Here is a 26,175-nt window from a genome sequence, read left to right on the forward strand (position 1 = left end):
CACCAGGTCTGTTATTACGACAAGAAAGAAGCGTCTGCCTCTGGGGAGAGGCCGGAGCAACCACTGCAGGACAGACGTGCAGCCACAGTGCACAACTGGACCGACCTGTCCTGCTCTGGTGACGAACAGAGACAGGGGGCTGGGGAGCAAGGGTGGGGTGCTGCAGGGGGCTGGGGAGCAAGGGTGGGGTGCTGCAGGGGGTTGGGGAGCAGGGATGGTTTGTTATTACGGTGTTTGGCCCTGCCTTGAGCGCAGGGAACAGGACCAGATGACCTAGTGACGTCCCTTCCAGGCCTACACTTCAATGATGCTATGGGGTTTGGAGGGCAGGGTTGGGGAGCGGGGATGGGGGAACAGAGGGGATGGGGGTTGAGGGGCAGGGAATGGGGAACAGAGGGGCTGGGGGGCAGGGATGGGAGAACAGAGGGGATGGGGGATGGGGGACAAGGATGGGGGTAGTGGAGATGGGGGCTGGGGGGCAGGGATGGGGGTAGCGGGGATGGGGTTTGAGGAGCAGGGATGGGGGAACAGAGGGGATGGGGGATGGGGGAGCAGGGGGGTTGGGGAGCAGGGTTGGGGAGCAGAGGGCACTGCCCAGACCCATGGAGGGTTGCCAGGTGTCCGATTTTCGACCGGAACAGTGGGTCGAGAAGGGATCCTGGCGGCTCCAGTCAGCATGGCTGACCAGGCCGTTAAAAGTCCGGTCAGCGTTGCAGTGGGGCTAAGGCAGGCTAGTCCCTACGTGTCCTGGCACCGCGCTGCACTCGGGAACAGCCAGCTGGTCCGGCTCCTAGGCGGGGGGACCGGGGGCTCCATGCGCTGCCCCCACCCTGAGCACCAGCTCCATACTCCTATTGGCCGGGAACCACAGCTAATGGGAGCTGGTGGGGCAGTGGCTGCAGGAGAGAGCAGTGCACAGATCCTCCTGGCCTCCCCGCCTAGGAGCCGGACCTGCGGTGCCAGGACATGTAGGGACTAGGCTGCCTTAGCCCCCCTGCGACGCGGACCAGGAGCCACCAGAGGTAAGACCAACCCTGAGCCACAACCCCTGCCCAGCCCTTAGCCCCCCAAAACCTGGAGCCTCCTCCTGCACCCCAATCCCCTCATGCCCAGGCCCATCCTGGAGCCTGCACCCCAGCTGGAGCCCTCACTCCCCCTGCACCCCAACCCCCTTCCTCAGCCCACAGCCCCCTCCCACACCCTGAACCCCTCTGTCACACCCCCCAGCCTAGAGCCCTCTGCTGCACCCCAATCCCCTCATCCCCAGGCCCACCCCAGAGCCTGCACCCCCAGCTGGAGCCCTCACCCCCTCCCGCACCCCAACCCCCTGCCCCAGCCCAGTGAAAGTGAGTGAGGGAGAGAGAGCCACTGAGGAACGGAGAATGTAGTGGGGGGGGGGAGGGCAGGGCCCCTGGAAGGGGTGGGGCAGGGGGCGGGGCCTCAGGGCCAGGGCAGGGCTAGGGTGTTCGGTTTTGCGGGATTAGAAAGTTGGCAACCCCCGGACCGAGATCAGGGCCCCATCGTGCCAGGTGCTGCCCAGACCCCAGCTGAGATCAGACCCCCCCCCGCCCAGCTTGTATGACTCTATCGATCCTTCCCCCAGTCTGTGGCAAGCCCTAGGCTCTGGAGCGCCCCACGGAAGCTCTCTGGGCACTGCCGTGTGCCAGCTGGTGCCGCCCACCCGCTGTGCTCAGGGCATGGCCCTCATCACGGGTGCAGCGAGGTGTGGGGTGATGTGGAAGTGCCAGGCGGGGCTCAGCCTGGGGGCGCTGCATTCCCCGCCTCCTCCACTCCCGCTTGGCCTCCGTCCCAAGGCAGCCGGTGAATAAGCAGAGGTCACCCAGCCAGCTCCCCGCGAGCGAGAACTCCCAGCTGCACCGTCGGGACGGGCTCCCCAGACTATCCGCCCCTTGGAGCCAGGAGCCCCCTCATTGCCTGGGAGCAGCCCGGCCCCCAGCCCATCCCTGATGGCCGTCTACAAAGTCCAGGTGTCCACCGGCCAGGGCTCCCTGGCTGGCACTTTTGACACCATCTCCATCACCCTGGTGGGCATCGACGGGGAAAGCCCCAAGCATGTGCTGGACCGATACGGGTTGGACTTTCAGCCGGGATCAGTGAGTATTTTATGGGGTTCCTTCTGCGGGGGGGCAGGGGCGGAGATCCATTCAGGGAGAGAGGAGCAATAGTTTGAGGGCCTGGTTGGGGCTCAGGACCCCTGGCTTCTATTTATGGCTCTGCCCCCAGAGGCCAGCGGTCGTGCCTCAGTTTCCCCGGGGGTACAATGGGAGAGAATGACCCTGCCTTTGGGTTCAGGCGGTGCTAGAGGAGCGGGATCTCCCGTCTCCATCGGAGCCTGGCTGACGCCGGGCCAGACCAGGCTGACTCACTCACATGCAGCTGCCGGGAGCGGGCGGGGAGGCAGTGCTGGGGTGCCCTCATGCCAGCCTGACGGGGCGGGGTGGGAGCTCCAGATGGAATCCCAGTGCTGTGCGCTGGGAGGGGAGGCCCCAGCCCTTCCTCGGACCCCTGCCCCGCAGTGGGGAGAGTGAGGGGGGCTGCAGCCTGGATGCTGGGGATTTCCACGGGAGCGTCAGCGGCCCGCAAGGCTGAACTGTACCAGCTGTGGTCTTCGGACTGCACCCTCACCTAGCACTGGGGGTCTAGGCCTGGGATGGTCTCTACTTGTAGGTCTGGGCAGCGCCTAGTACAATGGGGACCTGATCTCAGTCAGGGTCTGGGCAGCGCCTGGCACAAAGGGGCTCTGATCTCGGTCGGGGTCTGGGCAGCGCCTGGTACAACGGGGCCCTGATCTCGGTCGGGGTCTGGGCAGCTTCTGGCACAATTATTTACACGAGCTGAGGATCTGGTCAATAAACACTCTCCATGTTTGTGTCACTTGGATGAAATGGCAATGGGGGATTACAGTTCAGTGGGCCAAAGAGCTGGTCTCAATGGGGGCCAAACCCCCAGCCGGTGTCAATGGGCGTCTCTCCATGGGCGTCCATGGGGCCAGATCCCCCACTGGGTTTCAAGGGGCTGAGGATCTGGCCCCGTTGATTGCAATGGAGAGACACCCATTGACTCCAGCTGGGGAGCCAGCGACGGCGAAGAAGGAGCTGTACCCGCAGATCTGCCCGCGCAACGCTCTCCATCCCGAGTGGCCGGGACCGCAGGCTCCGTGCCCGGGGCTCGAACCCTCCCCCTGCTCTGTGTCCCCCAGGTGCGGGAGTACGAGGTGCCCAGTGAGCGAGCCCTGGGGCCGATCTTGCTGATCCGGCTCCACAAGGAGCCCTATTCCGTGTTCCCCGAGAGTACGTGGTACTGCAACACGGTCCGGGTGACGTCCCCTGAGGGAGACACCTACCGCTTCCCCTGCTACCGGTGGATTCAGGGCTACTGCACCGTGGAGCTGGTGGAAAGCACAGGTATGACCCACTGCGGGTGCGCCTGGACTCCTGGGTTCCCTTTCTTCTTGCCACTCGTGCATCTCTGTGGCTGCTGGATTCCTACCAGGCCCTGGGGCTAGCCGTCCCCTCCAGGAGAAACCCACTGCCCCGGATATCTGAGGCCCGCTCTGCACGTGGGTGATTTTAAATCCAGTTTAGCTAAGTGGGTGCATCTTTGCGTGTGGACACACTTCAACCGGCATCACCTGCCGTAGACAGGTTTAGCCCACGGGGGTCAATTTACAGCTGGCTGGAGCTTGGTGGCGCCCCCGAGCTGTGAGAGGGGTCAGCAACCGAGCAGAGATAATTTATTTGTTTTCATGAAAAGTGGGAAGGGAGGGAAGCTATCATAGCGATTAGCTAGCTCGCTAGATGGGTGTGGGGCGGTGGATAGATAGATGGGTGTGTATGGGGAAAGAACATAAGAACGGCCAAAATTGGTCAGACCAAAGGTCCATCTAGCCCAGTCTTCCGACAGTGGCCAATGCCAGGTGCCCCAGAGGGAGTGAACAGAAAAGGTGACCATCAAGTGATCCATCCCTTAGATAGATACATAGAGGGGGTGGATGGGGATAGATAGATAGATTAAATAGAGGGGGTGGATGGGGATAGGTAGATGTGGGGGAGTGGATGGGGATGGATAGAGATAGAGGGGGTGGATGGGGATGGATAGAGATAGAGGGGGTGGATGGGGATAGATAGATAGAGAGAAAGAGAGAGGGGGGGGTGGATGGGGATAGATAGATAGATTAGATAGACGGGGTGGATGGGGATAGGTAGATGTGGGGGAGTGGATGGGGATGGATAGAGATAGAGGGGGTGGATGGGGATAGATAGATAGAGAGAAAGAGAGGGGGGGTGGATGGGGATAGATAGACAGATAGAGGGGGTGGATGGGGATAGATAGATTAGATAGAGGGGGTGGATGGGGATAGGTAGATGGGGGGGAGTGGATGGGGATAGATAGATAGATAGATAGATGGGGTGGATGGGGATAGATAGATAGATAGATAGATAGATAGATAGATAGATAGATGGGGTGGATGGGGATAGATAGATAGATAGATAGATAGATAGATAGATAGATGGGGTGGATGGGGATAGATAGATAGATAGATAGATGGGGTGGATGGGGATAGATAGATAGATAGATAGATAGATTAGATAGTCTGGGGATAGGGAGAAGGTGGGTATATGGGGTTAGACAGGAAGCTAGAAGGTTGGCAAGAGGGAGCCCTGTCAGGTCAGAGGGGTCTGGGCTACGTCCCACACTGCAGGGTGTGGTCAGATTTCATAGTCCCGCTCGCCTCTCTCCAGCCCAAATCCCTAGTGACGACTCCCACTACCTGCTCCAGAAGTACCGCCGTGAGGAGTTGATGCTGCAACAGGAAAGATATAGGTGAGTCAAAGGGGGAACATTAAGGGCAGTTCCCCTCCCCCTCCAGAGCAATGGGTTCAGGCTCCCCGCAAACTCAGGCAGTGTCACGGTATGGGTTACAGCTGGGTCATGGTTTAAAGCCTTTCTGTGCAGCCCCAGGGGCCAGAAACGAACGAACCTTTTTTTTAAAAAACCCTCAAGCTGAGCTTCTGTTGCAATCGAAGAAATCCAGGGGGCGGGATGGGGTCTGGGGGATGAGGCATGAGCCAGAAGGGCCAAGGGCTTAAGCCACCCCTGCTTGCTCCTGGAGCTGATGGAGCGCTCAGTCCCTGCTCTGGCTGCTGTCTTAGTTAAGGCCCAGGTGCGGTGGGGCCTAGTGAATAAAGCCCTGGAGTAGGGAGTCAGGATACCTGGGTTCTGCCACGGCTAGTTCCCCCCCCCGCCCACTCCGTGACTCAGTTTCCCCACCTGTAAAATGGATATAACGACACACTACTCTTTTCTAAGACACTTTGAGATTGTCTGACCCAAAGCCGGAGAGGCTTGTTATTAATCGCCCTCTTCCCCGGGACAGGTGGAAGGAGTACATCCCTGGCACCCCGTGGTGTGCCGACATCGACAGTGCCATGACCGCCGAGGTCAACCTCCAATATTCGTTCCCCAAGGCCTCTGCTTTCTTCGGGCGTGGCTTGGCGGCGTAAGCGGCGGGGCGAGGGGCGTGGCTGAAAGTCCACTTCCGAGAGAAGTGGCCCAGCTCCCCAGAGGGATCGAGGTGCCTAAATCCCATTGGAAGAAAGGGGAGTTAGGCGCCCACGTATCCTTGAGGAGCTGACCTTTTGTGTCTGTCATTAGGAGATCCAGAAATAATTTCTTTAGCCGTAACTGTGCCCCACCCTCCAGCCTGACTCCTGTATCACTGAAGGGGATCATCCATCTATCTATCTATCCCCATCCACCCCCTCTATCTATCTATCTATCTATCCCCATCCACCCCCTCTATCTATCTATCTATCTATCTATCTATCTATCTATCTATCTATCTATCTATCTATCTATCCCCATCCACCCCCTCTATCTATCTATCTATCTATCTATCTATCTATCTATCCCCATCCACCCCCTCTATCTATCTATCTATCTATCTATCTATCTATCTATCTATCTATCTATCCCCATCCACCCCCTCTATCTATCTATCTATCTATCTATCCCCATCCACCCCCTCTATCTATCTATCTATCTATCTACCTATCTATCTATCCCACACACCCCATCCACCCCATCTATCTATCTATCCCCACACACCCCATCCACCCCATCTATCTATCTATCTATCTATCTATCTATCTATCTATCTATCCCCACACACCCCATTCACCCCATCTATCTATCTATCTATCTATCTATCTAGGTTCTGCAGGGATCAGTTCATTCCAGATTGTCCTCAGAGATCGGGGTAGTCAATGTAAAATTCCTGCTGCTCCGAGGTGAGGTTGGGGCCAGGACAGGCGGGGCAATAAGCCGTGGCGGAGATGGGACAGACCTACCGCCCCGGCTGGATCCCCGGGTCCGCTGGGCCCATGCCGAGAAAATGCCTCGTAAGGCAGGCGAATGCGTCTCGGAGCAGGGGAGGCGGGCAGCCCTGCCGAAGGGGGGACGGTGCCCCGGAAAGCCGAGAACTAGGGGTCACCCAACATGAGGTCCTGGGGGTGCTCGGGCTAAGGGATGTGGAACCAGGGAGTCGGACCCGGGAGGGGTTTGCCCCGTCTGTGGCACTGGCGATTGGGTCCAGTGCTGGGGGCCAGGTTGGGAAAAGGCTGGACCCATAGCTGGAGCGACAGATAGGTGGGGTGTGTGGGGCTGGAGAGACAGAGGGCTGTGTGTGGGGAGAGACAGAGGCACAGACTGACAGAGGGGTCCATGAGGGGATGGCTAGACAGAGGGGTGTGTACAGGGCCAGGCAGAAAGAGGGTGCACATGGGGACAGACAGAGGGGCACGTGTGGGACAGAAGGGCGAGTATGGGGAGAGACAGACTGGTGTATGGTGTATGGGATCAGACAGACAGAGGGGTGTACACTGGATCAGAGACAGAGAGAATGGGGTGTATGGGGCCGGAAAAAGGGGTCACATGGGGCCAGACAGACAGGTGTTTATGGATGGACAGAGGCTGCACATGGGAACAGCCAGGCAGAGGGGTGTGAAGGGGACAGACAGAGGGTGTTAATAGGGTCAGAGGGCTGTTAGGGGGGACAGACAGAGGGTGTGTATGGGGTCAGAGGGGTGTGAGGGGGGACACAGACAGAGGGTGTGTATGGGGTGTGGGGGGGGAGACAGACAGAGGGTGTGTATGGGGTGTGAAGGGGACAGACAGAGGGTGTGTATGGGGTGTGGGGGGAGACAGACAGAGGGTGTGTATGGGGTGTGAAGGGGACAGACAGAGGGTGTGTATGGGTTCAGAAGGGTGTGGGGGGACAGACAGAGGGTGTGTATGGAGTCAGAGGGGTGTGAGGGAGGACAGAAAGAGGGTGTGTATGGGGTAAGAGGGGTGTGAAGGGGTGGACAGACAGAGGGTGTGGATGGGGTAAGGGGGTATGAGGGGGACAGACAGAGGGTGTGGATGGGGTGAGGGCGTGTGAGGGGGGACAGACAGAGGGTGTGGATGGGGTGAGAGGGGTGTGAGGGAGGACAGACAGAGGGTGTGTACGGGGTGAGAGGGGTGTGAAGGGGTGGACAGACAGAGGGGTGTGAAGGGGTGGACAGACAGAGGGCATGGATGGGGTGAGAGGGGTGTGAAGGGGTGGACAGACAGAGGGGTGTGAAGGGGTGGACAGACAGAGGGTGTGTATGGGGTGAGAGGGGTATGAAGGGGTGGACAGAGGGTGTGGATGGGGTAAGGGAGTGTGAGGGGGACAGACAGAGGGTGTGTACGGGGTGAGAGGGGTGTGAAGGGGTGGACAGACAGAGGGGTGTGAAGGGGTGGACAGAGGGTGTGGATGGGGTAAGGGAGTGTGAGGGGGACAGACAGAGGGTGTGTACGGGGTGAGAGGGGTGTGAAGGGGTGGACAGACAGAGGGGTGTGAAGGGGTGGACAGACAGAGGGTGTGTATGGGGTGAGAGGGGTATGAAGGGGTGGACAGAGGGTGTGGATGGGGTAAGGAAGTGTGAGGGGGACAGACAGAGGGTGTGGATGGGGTGAGAGGGGTGTGAGGGAGGAGACAGAGGGTGTGTATGGGGGGAGAGGGGTGTGAAGGGGTGGACAGAGGGTGTGGATGGGGTGAGAGGGGTGTGAGGGAGGACAGACAGAGGGTGTGTATGGGGTGAGAGGGGTGTGAAGGGATGGGCAGACAGAGGGTGTGTATGGGGTGAGAGGGGTATGAAGGGGTGGACAGAGGGTGTGGATGGGGTAAGGGAGTGTGAGGGGGACAGACAGAGGGTGTGGATGGGGTGAGAGGGGTGTGAGGGAGGACAGACAGAGGGTGTGTATGGGGGGAGAGGGGTGTGAAGGGATGGGCAGACAGAGGGTGTGTATGGGGTGAGAGGGGTGTGAAGGGGTGGACAGAGGGTGTGGATGGGGTGCGAGGGGTGTGAAGGGGCGGACAGAGGGTGTGGATGGGGACGGATGGAGACAGGGGTGTGACGGGGACAGAGGGTCCAGGCAGAGGGCACACACAGCGTCTCTGAGCCTGGCTCCCTGTCCCCGCAGGCTGCTGGAGTCCAAGTTTAAGGGGTTCCTGGACAAGCCGTACTCCTGGGAGACGTTAACTGACATCCCCAAGATTTTCTGGTTCTACCACAGCCCGGTCTCAGGTCCGTGCTGCTCCAAGCGCTGTGGGGAGGGGTGGGGAGCCAACACCAGCACAGGGAGACCCCCTGGCGCTGGGATCCCCCCTTTCCTTCCCTGTGTCATCTGTGTCATCTGTGGGCCAACACACAGCCCCTCCAGGACAACTGGTCCTGCCACCCTCTGCCCCCCACCAGGGCTCCCCTCAGGACTCCCAGCCCCCCCTACTCTAACTGCTAGACCCCACTCCCCTCCCAGAGCTTGAGAGAGAACCCAGGAGTCCTGGCTCCCAGCCCCCACCCCCTTCTGACCACTTGGCTCCACTCCCCTCCTAGAGCCAGGGCAAAAAAACCAAAAGTCCTCTCCCCCTGCCCCGCTCTAACGGTTAGTCCCAGAGGCAGGGAGAGAACCCAAGAGTCCTCACTCCCAGCCCCCCTGGCTCTAACCACTAGATCCCACTCCCCTCTGAGAGCTGAGTAGAGAACCCAGGAGTCCTGGCTCCCAGCTCCACACTACACCACTCCCCACATAGGGCCAAGGAAAGGACCCAGAAGTCCTGGTTCTCTCTCCTGCCCGCCCCCGCTCTCACCACTAGACCCCACTCCCCCCACAGACCCAGGGAAAGAACCCAGGAGTCCTGGCTCCCAGTCCCCTGCTCTAACCACCAGACCCCACTCCCCTGCCCAGGCGATGGGGTTTTATTTCAAGGGCTGGCGTGTGTGTGTATCCCCAGAGTACGTCATTGAGCACTGGCAGGAAGATGCTTTCTTCGGGTACCAGTATCTGAATGGGTTCAACCCCGTTCTGATCCGGAAATGCACGGCGCTTCCCGAGAACTTCCCCGTGACGCAGGAGATGGTGGCCGGCTCCCTGGGGGAATCCACCAGCCTCCGGGAGGAGCTGCAGGTAGCACCCCGCCCCCCGAAAATAATCAGAGCCTGGCTGAGTCCCCATCCTGCCCTCCTTCCCCGTGAACTCCTACTGGTGGGAGCCCGGTGCTCTCTTCCCAAACTAAATTGTTTGTAGCATAGCTGGGTCTGGGTAACCAGCCGCCCCACCCCAGAGGTAGCTGCATCTCCGCGCCGGGCAAGGGGTCCCTGAGTAACCAGCCGCCCCGCCTCAGAAGTGGCTGCATCTCAGTGCTGGGTGAGGGATCCCTGTATAACTAGCCGCCCCGCTCCAGAGGTGGCTGCATCTCAGTGCTGGGTGAGGGATCCCTGTATAACAGACGCCCTGCTCCAGAGGTGGCTGCATCTCAGTGCTGGGTGAGGGATCCCTGTATAACCAGCCGCCCCGCCGCAGAGGTGGCTGCATCTCAGTGCTGGGTGAGGGATCCCTGTATAACCAGCCGCCCCGCCCCAGAGGTGGCTGCATCTCAGTGCTGGGTGAGGGATCCCTGTATAACCAGCCGCCCCGCTCCAGAGGTGGCTGCATCTCAGTGCTGGGTGAGGGATCCCTGTATAACCAGCCGCCCCGCCCCAGAGGTGGCTGCATCTCAGTGCTGGGTGAGGGATCCCTGTATAACTAGCCGCCGCACCCCAGAGGTGGATGCATCTCAGTGCTGGGTGAGGGATCCCTGTATAACCAGCCGCCCCGCCGCAGAGGTGGCTGCATCTCAGTGCTGGGTGAGGGATCCCTGTATAACCAGCCGCCCCGCCGCAGAGGTGGCTGCATCTCAGTGCTGGGTGAGGGATCCCTGTATAACCAGCCGCCCCGCCCCAGAGGTGGCTGCATCTCAGTGCTGGGTGAGGGATCCCTGTATAACTAGCCGCCCCGCCCCAGAGGTGGCTGCATCTTAGTGCTGGGTGAGGGATCCCTGTATAACCAGCCGCCCCGCCGCAGAGGTGGCTGCATCTCAGTGCTGGGTGAGGGATCCCTGTATAACCAGCCGCCCCGCCGCAGAGGTGGCTGCATCTCAGTGCTGGGTGAGGGATCCCTGTATAACCAGCCGCCCCGCTCCAGAGGTGGCTGCATCTCAGTGCTGGGTGAGGGATCCCTGTGTAACCAGACGCCCTGCTCCAGAGGTGGCTGCATCTCAGTGCTGGGTGAGGGATCCCTGTATAACCAGCCGCCCCGCCCCAGAGGTGGCTGCATCTCAGTGCTGGGTGAGGGATCCCTGTATAACCAGCCGCCCCGCTCCAGAGGTGGCTGCATCTCAGTGCTGGGTGAGGGATCCCTATATAACCAGCCACCCCGCTCCAGAGGTGGCTGCATCTCAGTGCTGGGTGAGGGATCCCTGTATAACCAGCCGCCCCGCCCCAGAGGTGGCTGCATCTCAGTGCTGGGTGAGGGATCCCTGTATAACTAGCCGCCGCACCCCAGAGGTGGATGCATCTCAGTGCTGGGTGAGGGATCCCTGTATAACCAGCCGCCCCGCCGCAGAGGTGGCTGCATCTCAGTGCTGGGTGAGGGATCCCTGTATAACCAGCCGCCCCGCCGCAGAGGTGGCTGCATCTCAGTGCTGGGTGAGGGATCCCTGTATAACCAGCCGCCCCGCCCCAGAGGTGGCTGCATCTCAGTGCTGGGTGAGGGATCCCTGTATAACTAGCCGCCCCGCCCCAGAGGTGGCTGCATCTTAGTGCTGGGTGAGGGATCCCTGTATAACCAGCCGCCCCGCCGCAGAGGTGGCTGCATCTCAGTGCTGGGTGAGGGATCCCTGTATAACCAGCCGCCCCGCCGCAGAGGTGGCTGCATCTCAGTGCTGGGTGAGGGATCCCTGTATAACCAGCCGCCCCGCCGCAGAGGTGGCTGCATCTCAGTGCTGGGTGAGGGATCCCTGTATAACCAGCCGCCCTGCCCCAGAGGTGGCTGCATCTCATTGCTGGGTGAGGGATCCCTGTATAACCAGCCGCCCCGCCCCAGAGGTGGCTGCATCTCAGTGCTGGGTGAGGGATCCCTGTATAACTAGCCGCCCCGCCCCAGAGGTGGCTGCATCTTAGTGCTGGGTGAGGGATCCCTGTATAACCAGCCACCCCGCCCCAGAGGTGGCTGCATCTCAGTGCTGGGTGAGGGATCCCTGTGTAACCAGCCGCCCCGCCCCAGAGGTGGCTGCATCTTAGTGCTGGGTGAGGGATCCCTGTATAACCAGCCGCCCCGCCCCAGAGGTGGATGCATCTCAGTGCTGGGTGAGGGATCCCTGTGTAACCAGCCGCCCCGCCCCAGAGGTGGCTGCATCTCAGTGCTGGGTGAGGGATCCCTGTGTAACCAGCCGCCCCGCCCCAGAGGTGGCTGCATCTTAGTGCTGGGTGAGGGATCCCTATATAACCAGCCGCCCCGCCCCAGAGGTGGCTGCATCTTAGTGCTGGGTGAGGGATCCCTGTATAACCAGCCGCCCCGCCCCAGAGGTGGATGCATTTTAATACTGGGTAAGTTCTATGTGTGTTGCTTGCTGGGACCCTGCTGAAGGGAAGCTCACAGCCCTGGGAGCGGGGCACTGACCCTCCTCTGCTCTGCGTGACAGAGAGGGAGCATCTATCTAGCAGATTACAAGCTCCTGGAAGACATTCCCACCACCAGAGTGAACGGTCACCAGCAGTACGTCGCCGCGCCCCTGTGCCTGCTGCACCAGAAACCCAGCGGGGAGGTCGTCCCCTTGGCCATCCAGGTGAGGGGTTTCTCTGCTCTCCCCTCCTGAGCCACCTGGGCCCCCCTGCAGCTAGGGAGCAACTGGGCTCCACCATTGCGAAAGGCACAATTATTCTTGTGGGCAGCGCCCTAGTGTGCCAGGCGCTGCACAGACCCAATGGACCCATTGCTCGGATCCAGTGGGTGAATGGGTCCACTGGGGGGATATGGGGCTGGATGGGCCCATTGCACTGACCATGGGGGGATACCGAGCTGGATGGGCCCATTGCTCTGATCCGAGGCGGGGGGAATACCGGGCTGGATGGGCCCATTGCTTTGACCCGCAGGGGAGACCAGACTGGGTGAGCCCATTGCTCCGATCCAGGGGGGATACCAAGCTGGATGGGCCCATTGCTCTGATCCGGGTGGGGGGAGGGGGGAGGGAATACCGGGCTGGATGAGCCCATTGCTTTGACCCAGAGGGGAGACCAGACTGGGTGGGCCCATTGCTCCGATCCAGGGGGGATACCAAGCTGGATGGGCCCACTGCTCTGATCCGGGTGGGGGGAGGGGGGAGGGAATACCGGGCTGGATGGGCCCATTGCTTTGACCCAGAGGGGAGACGAGACTGGGTGGGCCGATTGCTCCAATCCACGGGGGATACCGGGCTGGTTGGGCCCATTGCTTTGACCCAGAGGGGATACCAGGCTGGATGGGCCCATTGCTTCGATCCAGGGGGGATACCGGGCTGGGTGGGCCCATTGCTCAGATCCGGGGGAATACTGGGCAGGATGGGCCCACTGCTCTGACCCGGGGGGTACCGAACCCATTGCTCTGACCCAGCTCCCCCACAGCTCAGCCAGCGCCCAGGTCCCGACAGCCCCGTCTTCCTGCCCAGTGACTCCGACTGGCTCTGGACTCTGGCCAAGACCTGGGTGCGCAGCTCCGAGTTCCACCTGCACGAGGTCACCTCCCACCTGCTCCGCGCCCACCTGCTGGCCGAGGTCTTCTCAGTGGCCACCCAGCGCCAGCTGCCCATGTGCCACCCCCTGTACAAGGTGAGGGGGGGCGGAGCTGCAGTGGGGGGGCGGAGCTGCAGTGGGGGGGCGGGGCCCCACTCCGCTTGGAGAGTCAGCCAATGGGAAGGCGGCGGGCAGCCAGTGTCCACACCCGGCACCTTATGCAAGGATCAAACAGGTGGCATCAGGGGTGGGGTGAGTCCCATTCCTGGCTACCCACTTCTGCAGGTGCTGGGACATGTTAAGGGAGTTGACCAAGGGTGCCCAGTTCTTCCTGTGCCTGGCTGGGGCACATGCCCCAGAGGTGCCCAGTGTGTGCCTTTGTGATGCTCAGACAAGCCCAGTAGGATTTTGGATGTGTGAGTTTGAGAGGGGCCCAGCCGGGCGTATATCCCCGGAGCTATACACAGGAGTCACCCGTATCTCCGTGTGTGTGTTCTAGAAGTGCCCAGCTGTGTGTGTTTGGCACCTCCTCTCCAGCTGCTTCAGCCCCTGCGCCTCTTCTCTTCCAGCTCCTGATCCCTCACATCCGGTTTTCCATCCACATCAATGTCCTGGCCCGGACCTTTCTCATCAGCTCCGGGGGCGTATTCGATCGGGTAAAGAGCGGATCGTCTCATAATAATAATATAATCCCTTGCTTGTAGCTGGTGCTTTTCACCCCTAGATCTCGAAGTACTTTACAAAGGACATCAGGAGCATTAGCTTCATTTTACAGATGGGGAAACTGAGGCAGAAGACAGGGACTTATTTGCCTAAGGTCACTCAGCATGCCTTTGGTAGAACCAGGCAGAGCTGGGTGCTAGCCCCGGGTGCTAGCCCCTAGGCCACACTGCCTCCCATAGCTTGTTCAGAAAGGAGGAAGAATGACCAAACTGCCCATCAAATCAACTACACCATTGCCCTTCCCAAACTCTACCCACCCAGCTCCGCCTCCAGCCTGCTCAGCCAATCAAACGCAAGGCAGAAGCAGCTCCTCCTGATGGTCGGCGCTCATTGGCCACCTCACATCTGGGATCCAGCGAACATCCTTTTCCACACAAAGTTGGGCCCGTTGATAACTGAGATCAGATTTCAATCTGGTTTAGTGACACCCCCCCCATGTGGATGCTCTTAATTCACTTTCACTGGAACCATTTCAACCCAAGCACAATTAGCCCTTTTGTGGGCATGGCCCGAACCGCAGTTTCCGCCCTTCTGATTAGGGCGAGGCAGGTCAAGGGAACATGTTTTTCACTGAAAAATGGCCAGTGGGAAAAAATTAAAGGTTTTGCACTTAAAATGGTCGGTTTTCAAAAAAAAGTTCATGGCATTTTTATGGCATTTTCCTTCATAATCGTGATTTTCCTTCCTTTGTTGCCTTTTGCTTCTTTTCCCTGAGATTCCCCGACTTCGTCCTTTCCCTGTTTTCCCGGCTCCTCTCCCCCACCCCACTTTTTCCTGGTTTTCCCGTTTTGTTCTTGGGTTTTCCCTTTTTTCTCTTGGTTTGTCTGGTTTTTCTTGGGGTTTTTTTTTCCATTTTTTCTTGGATTTTCCATTTTTTCCCCTGGGGTTTTCCCTTTTTCTTTGTTTCTCTCTTCACTTCTTTTTCTTGATTTGTCTGTTTTTTCTTGGTTTTTCCATTTTTTCTTGGGTTTCCCCTTTTCCTTGTTCTTCCCCCCTCTTTTCCCCTTTTTTCTTACTTTTTCACTTCTTTTTCTTGTTTTTTTTCTTGTTTTTCCCCATTGTTCATCTTAATTAGTTTTTCCTGCTTTCCTCCTTTTTTTACGTCTTCTCCTTCTTCCTTTTGTCCCCCGTGTCCCCAGTTCCTTTTATTTTCCTGGTCACTTTCATTAGTGAACATATTTTGGGAGGGAAAATCAATTGTCACCAAAGGATTTCGTAAGTTTGATTCCCAGCGCGGCCCCAGACCCTGCTGCTCCGTGGCAGTCACTCCCAGCGGGCCCGGGCCGGGTCTGTATTCCACAGGCCATAGCGACCGGGCGTCCAGGCCTCGCCGAGCTTCTCCGCAAGGGCCTGGAGAACCTGACCTACACCACGCTCTGCCTTCCCGATGACATCCAGGAGCGCGGTGTCGGCTCAGTCCAGGGTTACTACTACAGGGACGATGGGCTCAAGATCTGGGCGGCTATAGAGAGGTGAGGGGTGCTGGGGGGTGGGGGGTGGGGAGGAGAGACGAAGACAAATGTAGGGGAAGGGGTTAGACCTAGTGAAATCAGAGGGGGCAAAGTGTTGGGGCTCTGAGTGTGGAGGGGATCAGGGGCAGGGCCCCGTGGGAGTCCAGGTCCTGTATGGGAGGGAGCCCTGCATACTGGGCTTGTTCTGCTGGGATCCAGCGAACGTCCTTTACCACACAAAGTTGGGCCCGTTGATAACTGAAATCAGATTTCAATCCGGTTTAGTGACAATGTGGAAGCTCTTAATTCACTTTCACTGAAACCACTTCAACGCGATCCCAATCGAAGAACAGCCAAAATGAGACCGTCAGCCCCAGGATCTGCTGCCGGTTCATAGAACCACAGAAGATCAGGGTTGGAAGAGACCTCAGGAGGTATCTAGTCCAACCCCCTGCTCAAAGCAGGACCAACCCCAACTAAATCTTGAGTAGTGGTCTCAAGTTGCAGCGGGGGAGGTCTAGGTTGGACATTAGGAAACACTATTTCACTAGGAGGGTGGTGAAGCACTGGAATGGGTTCCCCAGGGAGGTGGTGGAATCTCCATCCTTAGAGGTTTTAAGGCCCGGCTTGACAAAGCCCTGGCTGGGATGATTTAGTTGGGGTTGGTCCTGCTTTGAGCAGGGGATTGGACTAGATGCCTCCTGAGGTTCCCTTCCAACCCTGATATTCTATGATTCTATGAAATCATCCCACCCAGGGCCTTAAAAACCTCTAAGTTCAATTAACTTGCTTTAAATTCACTTCTGTGCTTAACCCGGGGCAAGTCTCCATTTAGAGGGTAACATTTTCCAAAGTGCCCACACGGTCAAAGGACTAAGGGTTTTTTTTGGTGGGTTGGCAATTTTGGAAAGTATAAATAAATAATTAAATAAAATAGTTTTAGGGTGGCCCCAAACTGACAATTTTCAAAGTGTTCAGCCCCTCGAAAAATCACATCCCAAAAATAAAATTCCTTTCAGGTCAAATGAAACATTTTGTTTTGTGTCAGTTGATCTGATTTGTTTCCATTTGGAGCATTTTGAAACTTTTTTGATTTTTTTAAAAAAAATTAATTTCCAGGACTTTTTGAACAACAACAAAATTTAATTTTTCGGGGCGGTTTCCAGATTTTCGGATGGTTTGTTTTTTCAGCATAAGATCTGGCAACACCGAATTCATTTGCAAACTCTTTCAGGGTCACCGCCACTTCATTTTGTACCCCCCAAAAGTTCCAGCCCAAACCAGGAGCGCCAGAAACTCCCTAGAAATAGGGGGGCCACCGGTGCTTGTACTGTGGCCCCGCCCCCACTCCATCCCTCCCCTGCAAGGCTCCGCCCTCATTCCGCCTCTTCCCCGAGGCCCTGCCCCTGCTTGCTTCTCTCCGCCCCCCTCCCCACGTCGCTTCCCCTTAAGGCGAGTAAAAAGTGATGGGGTCATGGAAGTGAAGTTGAAGGGGAGCAGGAATAGCTCTGTGGAGACTGGAGGGAGGGGGGCTCCCCTGGCTTGTCCTAGGGGAGAGCCTCTCACCGTGGACCCCGGCGTCCGGGCTGACCCGATTCCCCTTTAACTCTCCCAGCTTTGTCTCCGGCATCGTGGGGATCTACTACCGGACCAGCCTCTCGGTGCAGAGTGACCACGAGCTGCAGGCGTGGGTGGGCGAGATATTCACCAAGGGATTCCTCGGCCGACAGGCATCGGGTGAGAGGGCGGGGGCAGCTAGCGGGCAGCGATCTCTGGTCCTGGGGTCACAGGCGCCGCTGAGGGGTCCTCCCTCCCACCCCCAAGAACCCGCCCCCGTTAAGGAGTCTCCAAACCCCAAGGCGCTTGTGAAAACATCAGCCATGGCCTAGGCGTGACGCCTGCCGTGTGACAGCCGTGGGTCGCCCGCACGCCTCCACGTGGCTTTTAGCTCACGCGGTAGGGGCTCATGCACTAAGCTCCGGAGGCCCGGTTCGATCCCGCCCGCCGAGTCTGTCGGTGTTACACGTGCACTCGCAGTAGTGAGGCTGGTATTGCACTGGCCCAGCATCACCCCTGGCAGGGGGAGCGGAGACGGGAGGCTCCCAGCCAGGGGCAGGGGAGGGGGCCCCAGTCCCATGCTCACCAGTCCATCCCTCCCCTGCAGGCGTCCCCTCGACTCTGGGCACCGCGGCCGAGCTGACCAAGTACCTGACCATGGTGATCTTCACCTGCTCCGCCTATCACGCTGCGGTCAACGCCGGGCAGGTGGGTGAGGGCCGCCCGCCCTGTCCCCCTCTTGGACGGGGTGTCTCTTTCCTTCTCCCCCTTTCCTTTCCTTACACCAGTGTCCCTGCCCTTGGGCCCCAGTCTGTCCCCTCCTGCCCTTTGGACCCCATTGGGTACGCCCCATACTTCGGGGTCTGAGACTTGGTGGCTCATGCCCAGGAGTTACAGTGGCTTAAAGTCCACTCTAGCCCAGGTGGAGTTGCTGGGAGCCAGGACTCCTAGGTTCTCTCCCTGGCTCTTGGAGGGGAGTGGGGTTTAGTGGTTACAGCAGGAGGGGCTGGGAGCCAGGACTCCTGGGTTCCCTCCCCAGCTCTGGGAGAAGAGTGGGGTCTAGTGGTTAGAGCGGGGAGGGAGCCAGGACTCCTGGGTTCTATTCCTGGCTTTGTCAAGCATCTTGCATATGTTCCGTCCCCTCCCTCTGCAAATTTTTTTTAGAAAATTTTCATTTCCTTTGTAATTTTTCCATTTTTCAACAAAATGAATCTAAATGAAAATCCATGACAGAGATCAGGGCCCAGTCATGCCGGGTGCTGCACAGACCCCCCCTGACCAAGATCGGGTCCCCCGTTGTGCCAGGCACGGCACGGTGACATAGTGAGAGATGGTCCCTGACCCAAAGAGCTCACCCTCTAGGTAGATAAAACAGACAACGGGAAGAATTATCACCTCCCTTGTACAGATGGGGAAATTGAGTCACGAAGCCATTTGGTGCCTTGCCTGGTGGCACAGAGGGAGATCATGGAGTCACTGGGACTGGACTCCTGGATTCTCTCATAACCTTGCCAGCCAAGCTCCCTGGTGGGATCTAACCTCTGGCTTCCCTTTCCCGGCCCCAGTTCGAGCTGGCAGTCTTCATGCCCAATTACCCGTCATCCATGCGGAAGCCGCCGCCCCGGAACAAGGCCAAGGTGACCCTGAAGGAGTTCCTGGACACCATCCCTGAGATGAACACCACCAGCCTGATCCTCTCTGTCCTCTGGGTGCTGCGTAATGAGGATCAGGACATGGTGAGAGTGGGGCTGCTGGGGCTGGTAGAGCAAGAAGCGGAGACCCTGGATCGGGGGGGGGGTCTTTCGGGAGGGGAGCCCCCACTCTGAATCCTTCAGTATTGGATTGGGGGTGTGTGTCCTTCACTGCCTCTGAAACACCCACAGAGGGGCCAGACCTCAGCTGGTGTCAATGGGCGTCTCTCCACTGGAGTCAATGGGGCCAGACCTCAGCTGGTGTCAATGGGCGTCTCTCCATTGGAGTCAATGGGGCCAGCTCCCAGCTGGTGTCAATGGGCGTCTCTCCATTGGAGTCAATGGGGCCAGCTCCCGGCTGGTGTCAATGGGCGTCTCTCCATTGGAGTCAATGGGGCCAGCTCCCGGCTGGTGTCAATGGGCGTCTCTCCATTGGAGTCAATGGGGCCAGATCCTGGCTGGTGTCAATGGGCGTCTCTCCATTGGAGTCAATGGGGACAGATCCTCAGCTGATGTCAATCAGCAGGAGGTCCATTGGACCTGCTGCTGATTTGAGGACATGGATCCAGCATTTCAGCCCCTTTTCTGTTACCCTCTCGGGACATGGTGGGGGTGGACAGCCACTGTGCCGACAGGGAGGAAATGTCCCCAAAGTGACATGCATATGATCATTGTTTAGAGGCCTGGGGCCTGTCAGAAGAGGTGGGGAGAGGTCTTTCCCTATGGAGACAGGTTCGACCACTGTTCAGACATAAAGTACTCTCCAGTTCTCTCCATAGACCCAGCTCACCCTGAGCATTGTTAAACATTTCTGACCCAAGCCGTTTAACCAAAATTTTGGACTCTGCAGTTAGAATTGTAGAAGTGTAAGACTGGAAGGGACCTGGAACAGTCACCTAGTCCAGTCCCCTGCACTCAAGGCAAATGTAAGTATTATCTATGCTGTAGTTGGGGTTGGTCCTGCTTTGAGCTGGGGGTTGGAGTAGATACCTCCTGAGGTCTCTTCCAACCCTGATCTTCTATGGTTCTATGATCTAGACCATGCTTGACAGGTGTCTGATCAACCTGCTCTTAAAAATCTCCAATGACAGAGGTGGGTGAATCTGTGACTTTTTTGGTTTGTTAGACAAGGTGGGAGAGGGAATATCTCTTCTTGGACCAACTTCTGTCGGTGAGAGAGACAAACTTTCGAGCTCTTTCACCAAGGAAAGTTGGTCCAATAAAAGATATTCCCTCCGGCATCTTGTCTCTCTGATATCCTGGGACCAACACGGCTACAATAGCGCTGCCATTATCGGTGATTTCGAGAAGTTGAAAATGAATCGTTTTGGGGTCAAACCCAACCTGTTGTTCAACCTGAAAGCAACGTTTCCTTTCGATTCTGAGCATTTTTGTGCGTGGACGTTTCAGAATGTTCGACACAAAAAGCCATTTGGAACTGAAAATGGGTTGCAAACTCGAAATGGGTCACATTTTTTTTCAGTATTATTTTTAAATTAACTCTTTGGCAAAAGGGATAATTCAGAAAATATTTTGGTGTCCCCAAACGTCCATTTTTTCTCAAAAAAAAGAGAAAAGTTTGGGTGGAAAATGATTACTCAGGGGCTAGTGTGGATTGTTTCCATCGCAAGGAGACATTGGTGATGGACCCAGGTGTTTCTTTGCTGGAATTGTGTTTGTTTGCAAAGTCTGGAGGACTCAAAGAACAGGAGGCAATTTCCTTGCTCACAGTTCCAAGCCTCCTTCCAACTAGCACTCAGCCCAAAAACTTTCTCTCTCTCTCGGCTTTGTCCGGAGCCACACCCCCAAAGCTTGTTCCGGCTGTCTCCTTGGCTCTGTGCTGCTTCAGTGTCTGTTTCTCTCGCGTGCAAAGCTCCACCAGTCAGTGCCCCAGCCCTTGCCTTTGCTATCTCAATCCCCAGAGAAAACCTCTCTTCTCTACTCCAGCCTTGGAGTAATAAGAATGCAACCCTGGAGTTGATCCTCTGGGAGTTCAGTGATTTTGATGTCTCTGTATTCACCACTCTCCCTGTTCCCTTCCAGAGACCCCTGGGGACATACCCTGAGGAGCACTTTACCGAACACGGGCCAAAGCAGCTCATGGCTGCCTTCCAGGATCGCCTAGCAGAGATCTCCCGGGAAATTGAGGAGAGGAACCAGTCACTAGCTCTGAGCTACAACTACATGTATCCCCCTAACATAGAGAACAGCACAGCCATATAACACCCAGAGGCGCCACCCCTCCAGCTGCCCCGTGATGGAGAACCCCTCACCCAGACACCCACCACTGAATATCCCCCGCAGGAACAGGCCACAGCATCTCCACAGCCAAATGCTCGCCGGCATCCTGAGAACATACACCCAGCCGATGGAGCAATGGGGAACCACACCTGCTGGGGATCCGGCCCCATTGACTCCAAAGAAGAGACGCCCATTGACACCAGCTGGGGATCCAGCCCCATTGACTCCAATGGAGAGACGCCCATTGACACCAGCTGGGGATCCAGACCCATTGACTCCAATGGAGAGAAGCCCATTGACACCAGCTGGGATCTGGCCCCATTGACTTTGATAGAGAGACGCCCGTTGACACCAGCTGGGGAACTGCCCAGGGCCTCCATAAATCCCCAGTTTCATAGCAGTCTCACAGGGCTCCCTTGCCTCCGGGTTTCACACCAGTGAAGGAGCGGGTGTTTACATTGCCTGTTGTACTCAAGGCAAATCCCGTGGACAGGTGTTGTCATTTCCGAGTATCAAGGTGCCAAGTCTCCTTATTAGGAAATCATTTCCTGTACACGCCTCCTTATCATTTCCTTCCATTCCCCACCCACTTGCCTGGGATGACGTCTTGGTTCAGCTGCTCATCCCTCTTTCAGGAGATGTGGCCACACTGGACCATGGTCTCCGTCCCCTTGTGAGTTGGTTTATTCCGCACGGAGACACATTGCTGGGTGAAGGCGGCCTGCACTTCTGTCATCACGTCCAATATTTGCAAAAGTGGTTTGAGAATCTGGGGGTCCAGGTTAAGGGTCCTGAAGAGTTGATTGAAGATACCTTAAGAAAGTTGATTTTCCCAAAGGGACATGTTCTGCTCAAAACCATGGCCTCTTTACGGCGCATCAGAAACAGAGGCACCCGTAGTTTTCCACGTCTTAGATTCATAGATCCCAAGGCCAGCAGGGACTATTGTGATCATCTACTCTGACCTCCTGTATGACACAGGACAGAAAACTTCCCCCAAACAATTCCCCTTTCAACTTGGGCATCCTGGTCTCATTTCTTTGCTCCTCGTTGAGCTTGAGAAGGTCTTGGGGATGAGTCTGTCCTGTTCGTCAGCTGTCTGAGCAGTGCCCCATGGTGGCTCATTGTCCTGGTTGGCGACTTGAGCTGCAACTGGTGTACAATTCATGAGCAGAGCAGGTTGGTCTTGGTAGACACCGACTAAACATGAGACCCCAGTGTGATGCTGTAGCTAAGAGGGTGAACGTGATCCTGTGATGAATAAGCAGGGGAAACTGACAAACCGGAAAGGGCTTGTGTGAGGAGTGGGCATTTTCTGTGATAGTTTATCTGAATGCCGTCTGTGTGTCAGTTCCCCCAATGTGCTGCATAGTTAACTTGGTGATGGGAAAAGGTTGTTGACTCTCTGCAGAGTAAACCCTGTAGGGTGTGATGGATACCTGCCTACCTCCATGTCCATGGAGAGAGTCTGAGGAGACAATAGCCACTACAATTGCCTGGTACCTAGCAACAAATGACTATGGATGATCCACCGCTCCACAGGAAGCCAGACGGGTTTGCCGGGGAACAAGAGCAAAGGGCTGAGAAGTGGCCAGGTGAGGAGTTGTTAAGTGTGGGCTGCTGGAAGTTGGAGACTCTCCTGAACTGGGACACAAAAGAGGGCTCTGGACCAACCAAGATGGACCAGGCTGAAACTTGCTGCTGGCTTCTCATGACCCACGTGAGCTGGGTTCCAGACGTCTAATAAACAGGACTGCTTTCACAACACTGCCTGAGAGTTGCTTCCCATGCTGGAGCTGGCAGGGTGCACTGCTCCCTTTGGGGGTAAAAGTCTCTCTCAGGTTCTCCAACTCGGGTATGTCCAACTATGGCAACCCACTAGGAATCCCTATGAGGGCTGTGCTTCGTTTAAGTTAGCTCTAAAAGACTAGGTGAAAGAACAGACTTTGGAGCAGTCCGAGGAAGCTTTTCTTTGGGCAAGGATTGGGCATCTAAACTCCCCAGCAACTGGACGGAAGGAGGGTCCCCAGAAAGCTGGTTGCTGATTCCTCAAAACCATTTCAGACTTTGGGTAAATAGAAACGTGAGAATGCTCTCACCCTACTGCTACAGTGTGTGTGTGTGTGTGTGTCTGTCTGTCCTTGAGACCTAATAAAAAGTAGTTTTAGGTAAAAGCACTCTGTGACGTTCCCCTTTGGTGTTATCAGGACCGGTGATCTGCTAGGTCACTCCAATCCTTGACTCTGGGAGCCAGCCTGACCTTGCTCTGCTGTGAGAACCCCCACTCCTGGGCTGGTCACGCACAGCCTCTGACATGTCAGCTGCTCCTTGGATTGTGCAACCGAAAGACACTGGTGAATATCTCCAGTCCCAGACACAGCGCTGGGAACCTCCTTCTTGCAGTGTCCAGTTATGCCCGCTGGACACTGCAAACTCATATGAGTTCATCAATTTAACAAACAAATTGATACATACCAGGCTTGTTATCCCAAGGGGAGACTCTGACAAACTTCAGACCAAACGCACTGCTTCCAGTAGAATAAACAAACAGATTTATTAACTATAAAGATAGATTTTAAGTGATAATAAATCAAAGCATAAGAAGTCAGATTTGGTCAAATGAAATAAAAGCAAAACACATTCTAAGCTGATCTTAACACTTTCAATGCCTTTACAAATTTAAAAAGAAAAGGAGTACTAATGGCACCTTACAAACTTAGATGCTTCTCACCACAGGCTGGCTGGTTGCTCTTTAGCCAGGCTCTTCCCTTTGATCAGCACTTTAGTTGCTTGGTGGTGGTGTCTGTAGACGAGGTGGAAGAGAGAGGAAGAGCATGGCAAACGTCTCTCCCTTTTATCATGTCTTTTCCTCCCTCTTGACTTTGCCTCCGCCCCCCTTTCAGAGTCAGGTGAGCATTACCTCATCATAATCCCAAACTGACCAAGGGAAGGGGGGTGACTCACTCAGAGTTGATGGACCCCCCAGAAGACCTCTGCATGCCCCCATTGGTGGAGAACCACTGCCCATGAATGATATTAGCCTTTTTCACAACAGCATCACGGTGTTGGCTCATATTTAATTTGTGATCATAGAATCATAGAAGATTAGGGTTGGAAGAGAACTCAAGAGGTATCTAGTCCAACCCCCTGCTCAAAGCAGGACCAACCCCAACTAAATCATCCCAGCCAGGGCTTCGTCAAGCTGGGCCTTAAAAGCCTCTAAGGAAGGAGATTCCACCACTTCCCTGGGGAACCCATTCCAGTGCTTCATCACCCTCCTAATGAAATAGTTTTTCTTCATATCCAACCAAGACCTCCCCCACTGCAACGTGAGACCATTGCTCCTTGTTCTGTCATCTGCAACCAGTGAGAACAGCCGAGCTCCATCCTCTTTGGAACCCCCCTTCAGGTAGTTGAAGGCTGCTATCAAATCCCCCCTCATTCTTCTCTTCTGCAGACTACATAAGGCCAGTTCCCTCAGCCTCTCCTCATAAGTCCTGTGCCCCAGCCCCCTAATCATTTTCGTTGCCCTCCACTGGACTCTTTCCAATTTGTCCACATCCCTTCTTTAGTGGGGGGCCCAAAACTGGACGCAGTACTCCAGGTATAACTCCCAGATCCCTAAAAAGAAAAGGAGGACTTGTGGCACCTTAGAGACTAACAAATTTATTTGAGCATAAGCTTTCGTGAGCTACAGCTCACTTCATCGGATGTTTTCCCAGCAGTTCTGCCACCTAGCCAGTTATTCCCCATTTTGTATTTGGTTGTTAAGAACTGGGGACCCTTTGCCAAAGAGCCTCTGTGGACCAAAGAGATCGTTTGGAGCACGTCCCTTGTTCCTCCGGTGCAGATGACCGAACCAACGGAGACAGCTGTGTTTGACGCTAGGGAGCAGCCTTGGCAGGTTTGTTTCGAACGCAGGGAAGACAGCGGGAACGGAAAGTGTTTAAATCTTCTCTCGTCCCAGCTGTAGTTGGTTCAGGTCTTCCCTCCGTACAGCAGCGTGCTCAGAACACGCAGCTGCTAGACCCGTATTTTGCTGTTCCGTGTTAGTTTCTCATGATCCCATATGCACTCGGCCAGCTGGCTGAATCTGGCCTCTGCCTTTCCAAGGGGAGGATTAAGCTCATCATCTAAGTTAGCTGAAGCTAACAGGCCCGGATTAACCTTTTGTGGGCCCCATGCCAAGCATATCTGGGGGAAATGGGGCATGGCGTGTGGGAAGGGGGGGGTCGGTCCTCGGAGTGGGGGTCCAGCTGGGGGCAATGGGGTGCGGTGCGGCGGAAGCCAGCTCTGTGCTTCCAACACACCCCCTCCCCTCGGGGGCAGGCCTGCGCCCCACCACCCCCCTGCCCAGAGACCCCCTGAAGTCGACAGGCCTGCGAGCGTGTGCAGAACTAAGGCCTCATTTGCTACCTGACAATCCTGCTAGAAAACATACACGGTACTAAGATCGTTCTAGCGAGTTAAAATTCATTTAACGAACTTGCAAAAGTGGTTTCTGTTCCACCCAGTTCCTCTCACCAGAGACCCAGGAACATCAAGAGGTGATTAGAACAAGAGCTGTTTACTTGACTCTGGACTTTCATTAAACTGAAAGTGAAACCTCACTAGGAACGTTAAGCCCCATCATTTCTTTAAATGTCTCTTTCTTTCATCTCAGGCATTCAATGCTTATGTGAAAAGTTTATCTGTTTCAGACAGTTTATTACGAGATGATACCACACGTCACATCAGGGTAGGGTGACCAGATAGCAAATGTGAAAAATCGGGACGGGGTGGGGGGTAATAGGTGCCTATATAAGAAAAAGCCCCAAATATCGGGACTGTCCCTATAAAATCGGGACATCTGGGCACCCTACACCAGGGTGGGAGGGGGGAACTTTGTAGGGAAGCATGGTATAGTGATCACACACATTCAGATCCTGGACTCCTATATATTTCTGACTCTTCCACTGTCTCCCAGTGAGACCATTAACGTCCCCATCTGTAAAATATGTAATTCCGCCTCTGTCCCAAATAGGGCGTGTAGACTGAGGCTTCATTAGCCTTCCCAGAGAGCTGTAACTATGCCAAAAGCTTTGAAAGGATAGCCTTTATAACTAATACAGAGCATTTTTTAAAAAAGCTCTATTTAAAGGGACACCGTTCGCATCTGCATTTTCTAATGTTAATCCTCCGTGCCGTTTATTTTGTGGCTATACAGGGGAAACCATGACAGCAGCAGCATCCATGCACAATGTGCTGTCAACCGTTTTCCTCTCTGCTAATCTTTTAATTGCCGGAATGTAATCCTAAGTGTTGCTTGTAATTATAGAAGTCAAAAATGTCATCCGTTTTCACTCGATGTTCTTTTCTTCTTCCTGCCTGCAACCTACG

At 56.0% G+C, this 26,175-nt stretch overlaps 1 protein-coding gene across 1 annotated transcript; it reads left to right on the top strand.

Moving 5' to 3' along the window:
- Positions 1-1,967: 1,967 nt before the first annotated feature.
- On the top strand, positions 1,968-20,778 carry LOC144258236 (hydroperoxide isomerase ALOXE3-like). Its single transcript, XM_077806642.1, has 14 exons — positions 1,968-2,114; positions 3,221-3,425; positions 4,764-4,845; positions 5,399-5,521; positions 8,530-8,633; positions 9,341-9,513; positions 12,068-12,211; positions 13,026-13,229; positions 13,703-13,789; positions 15,159-15,328; positions 16,923-17,044; positions 17,472-17,572; positions 18,430-18,600; positions 20,599-20,778. Exons 1-14 carry the CDS (start codon positions 1,968-1,970, stop codon positions 20,776-20,778), a joined length of 2,013 nt encoding a protein of 670 aa, XP_077662768.1.
- Positions 20,779-26,175: the final 5,397 nt, after the last annotated feature.

The sequence above is a fragment of the Eretmochelys imbricata genome, chromosome 28 (assembly GCF_965152235.1).
Source record: "Eretmochelys imbricata isolate rEreImb1 chromosome 28, rEreImb1.hap1, whole genome shotgun sequence".
Taxonomy (NCBI): domain Eukaryota; kingdom Metazoa; phylum Chordata; order Testudines; family Cheloniidae; genus Eretmochelys; species Eretmochelys imbricata.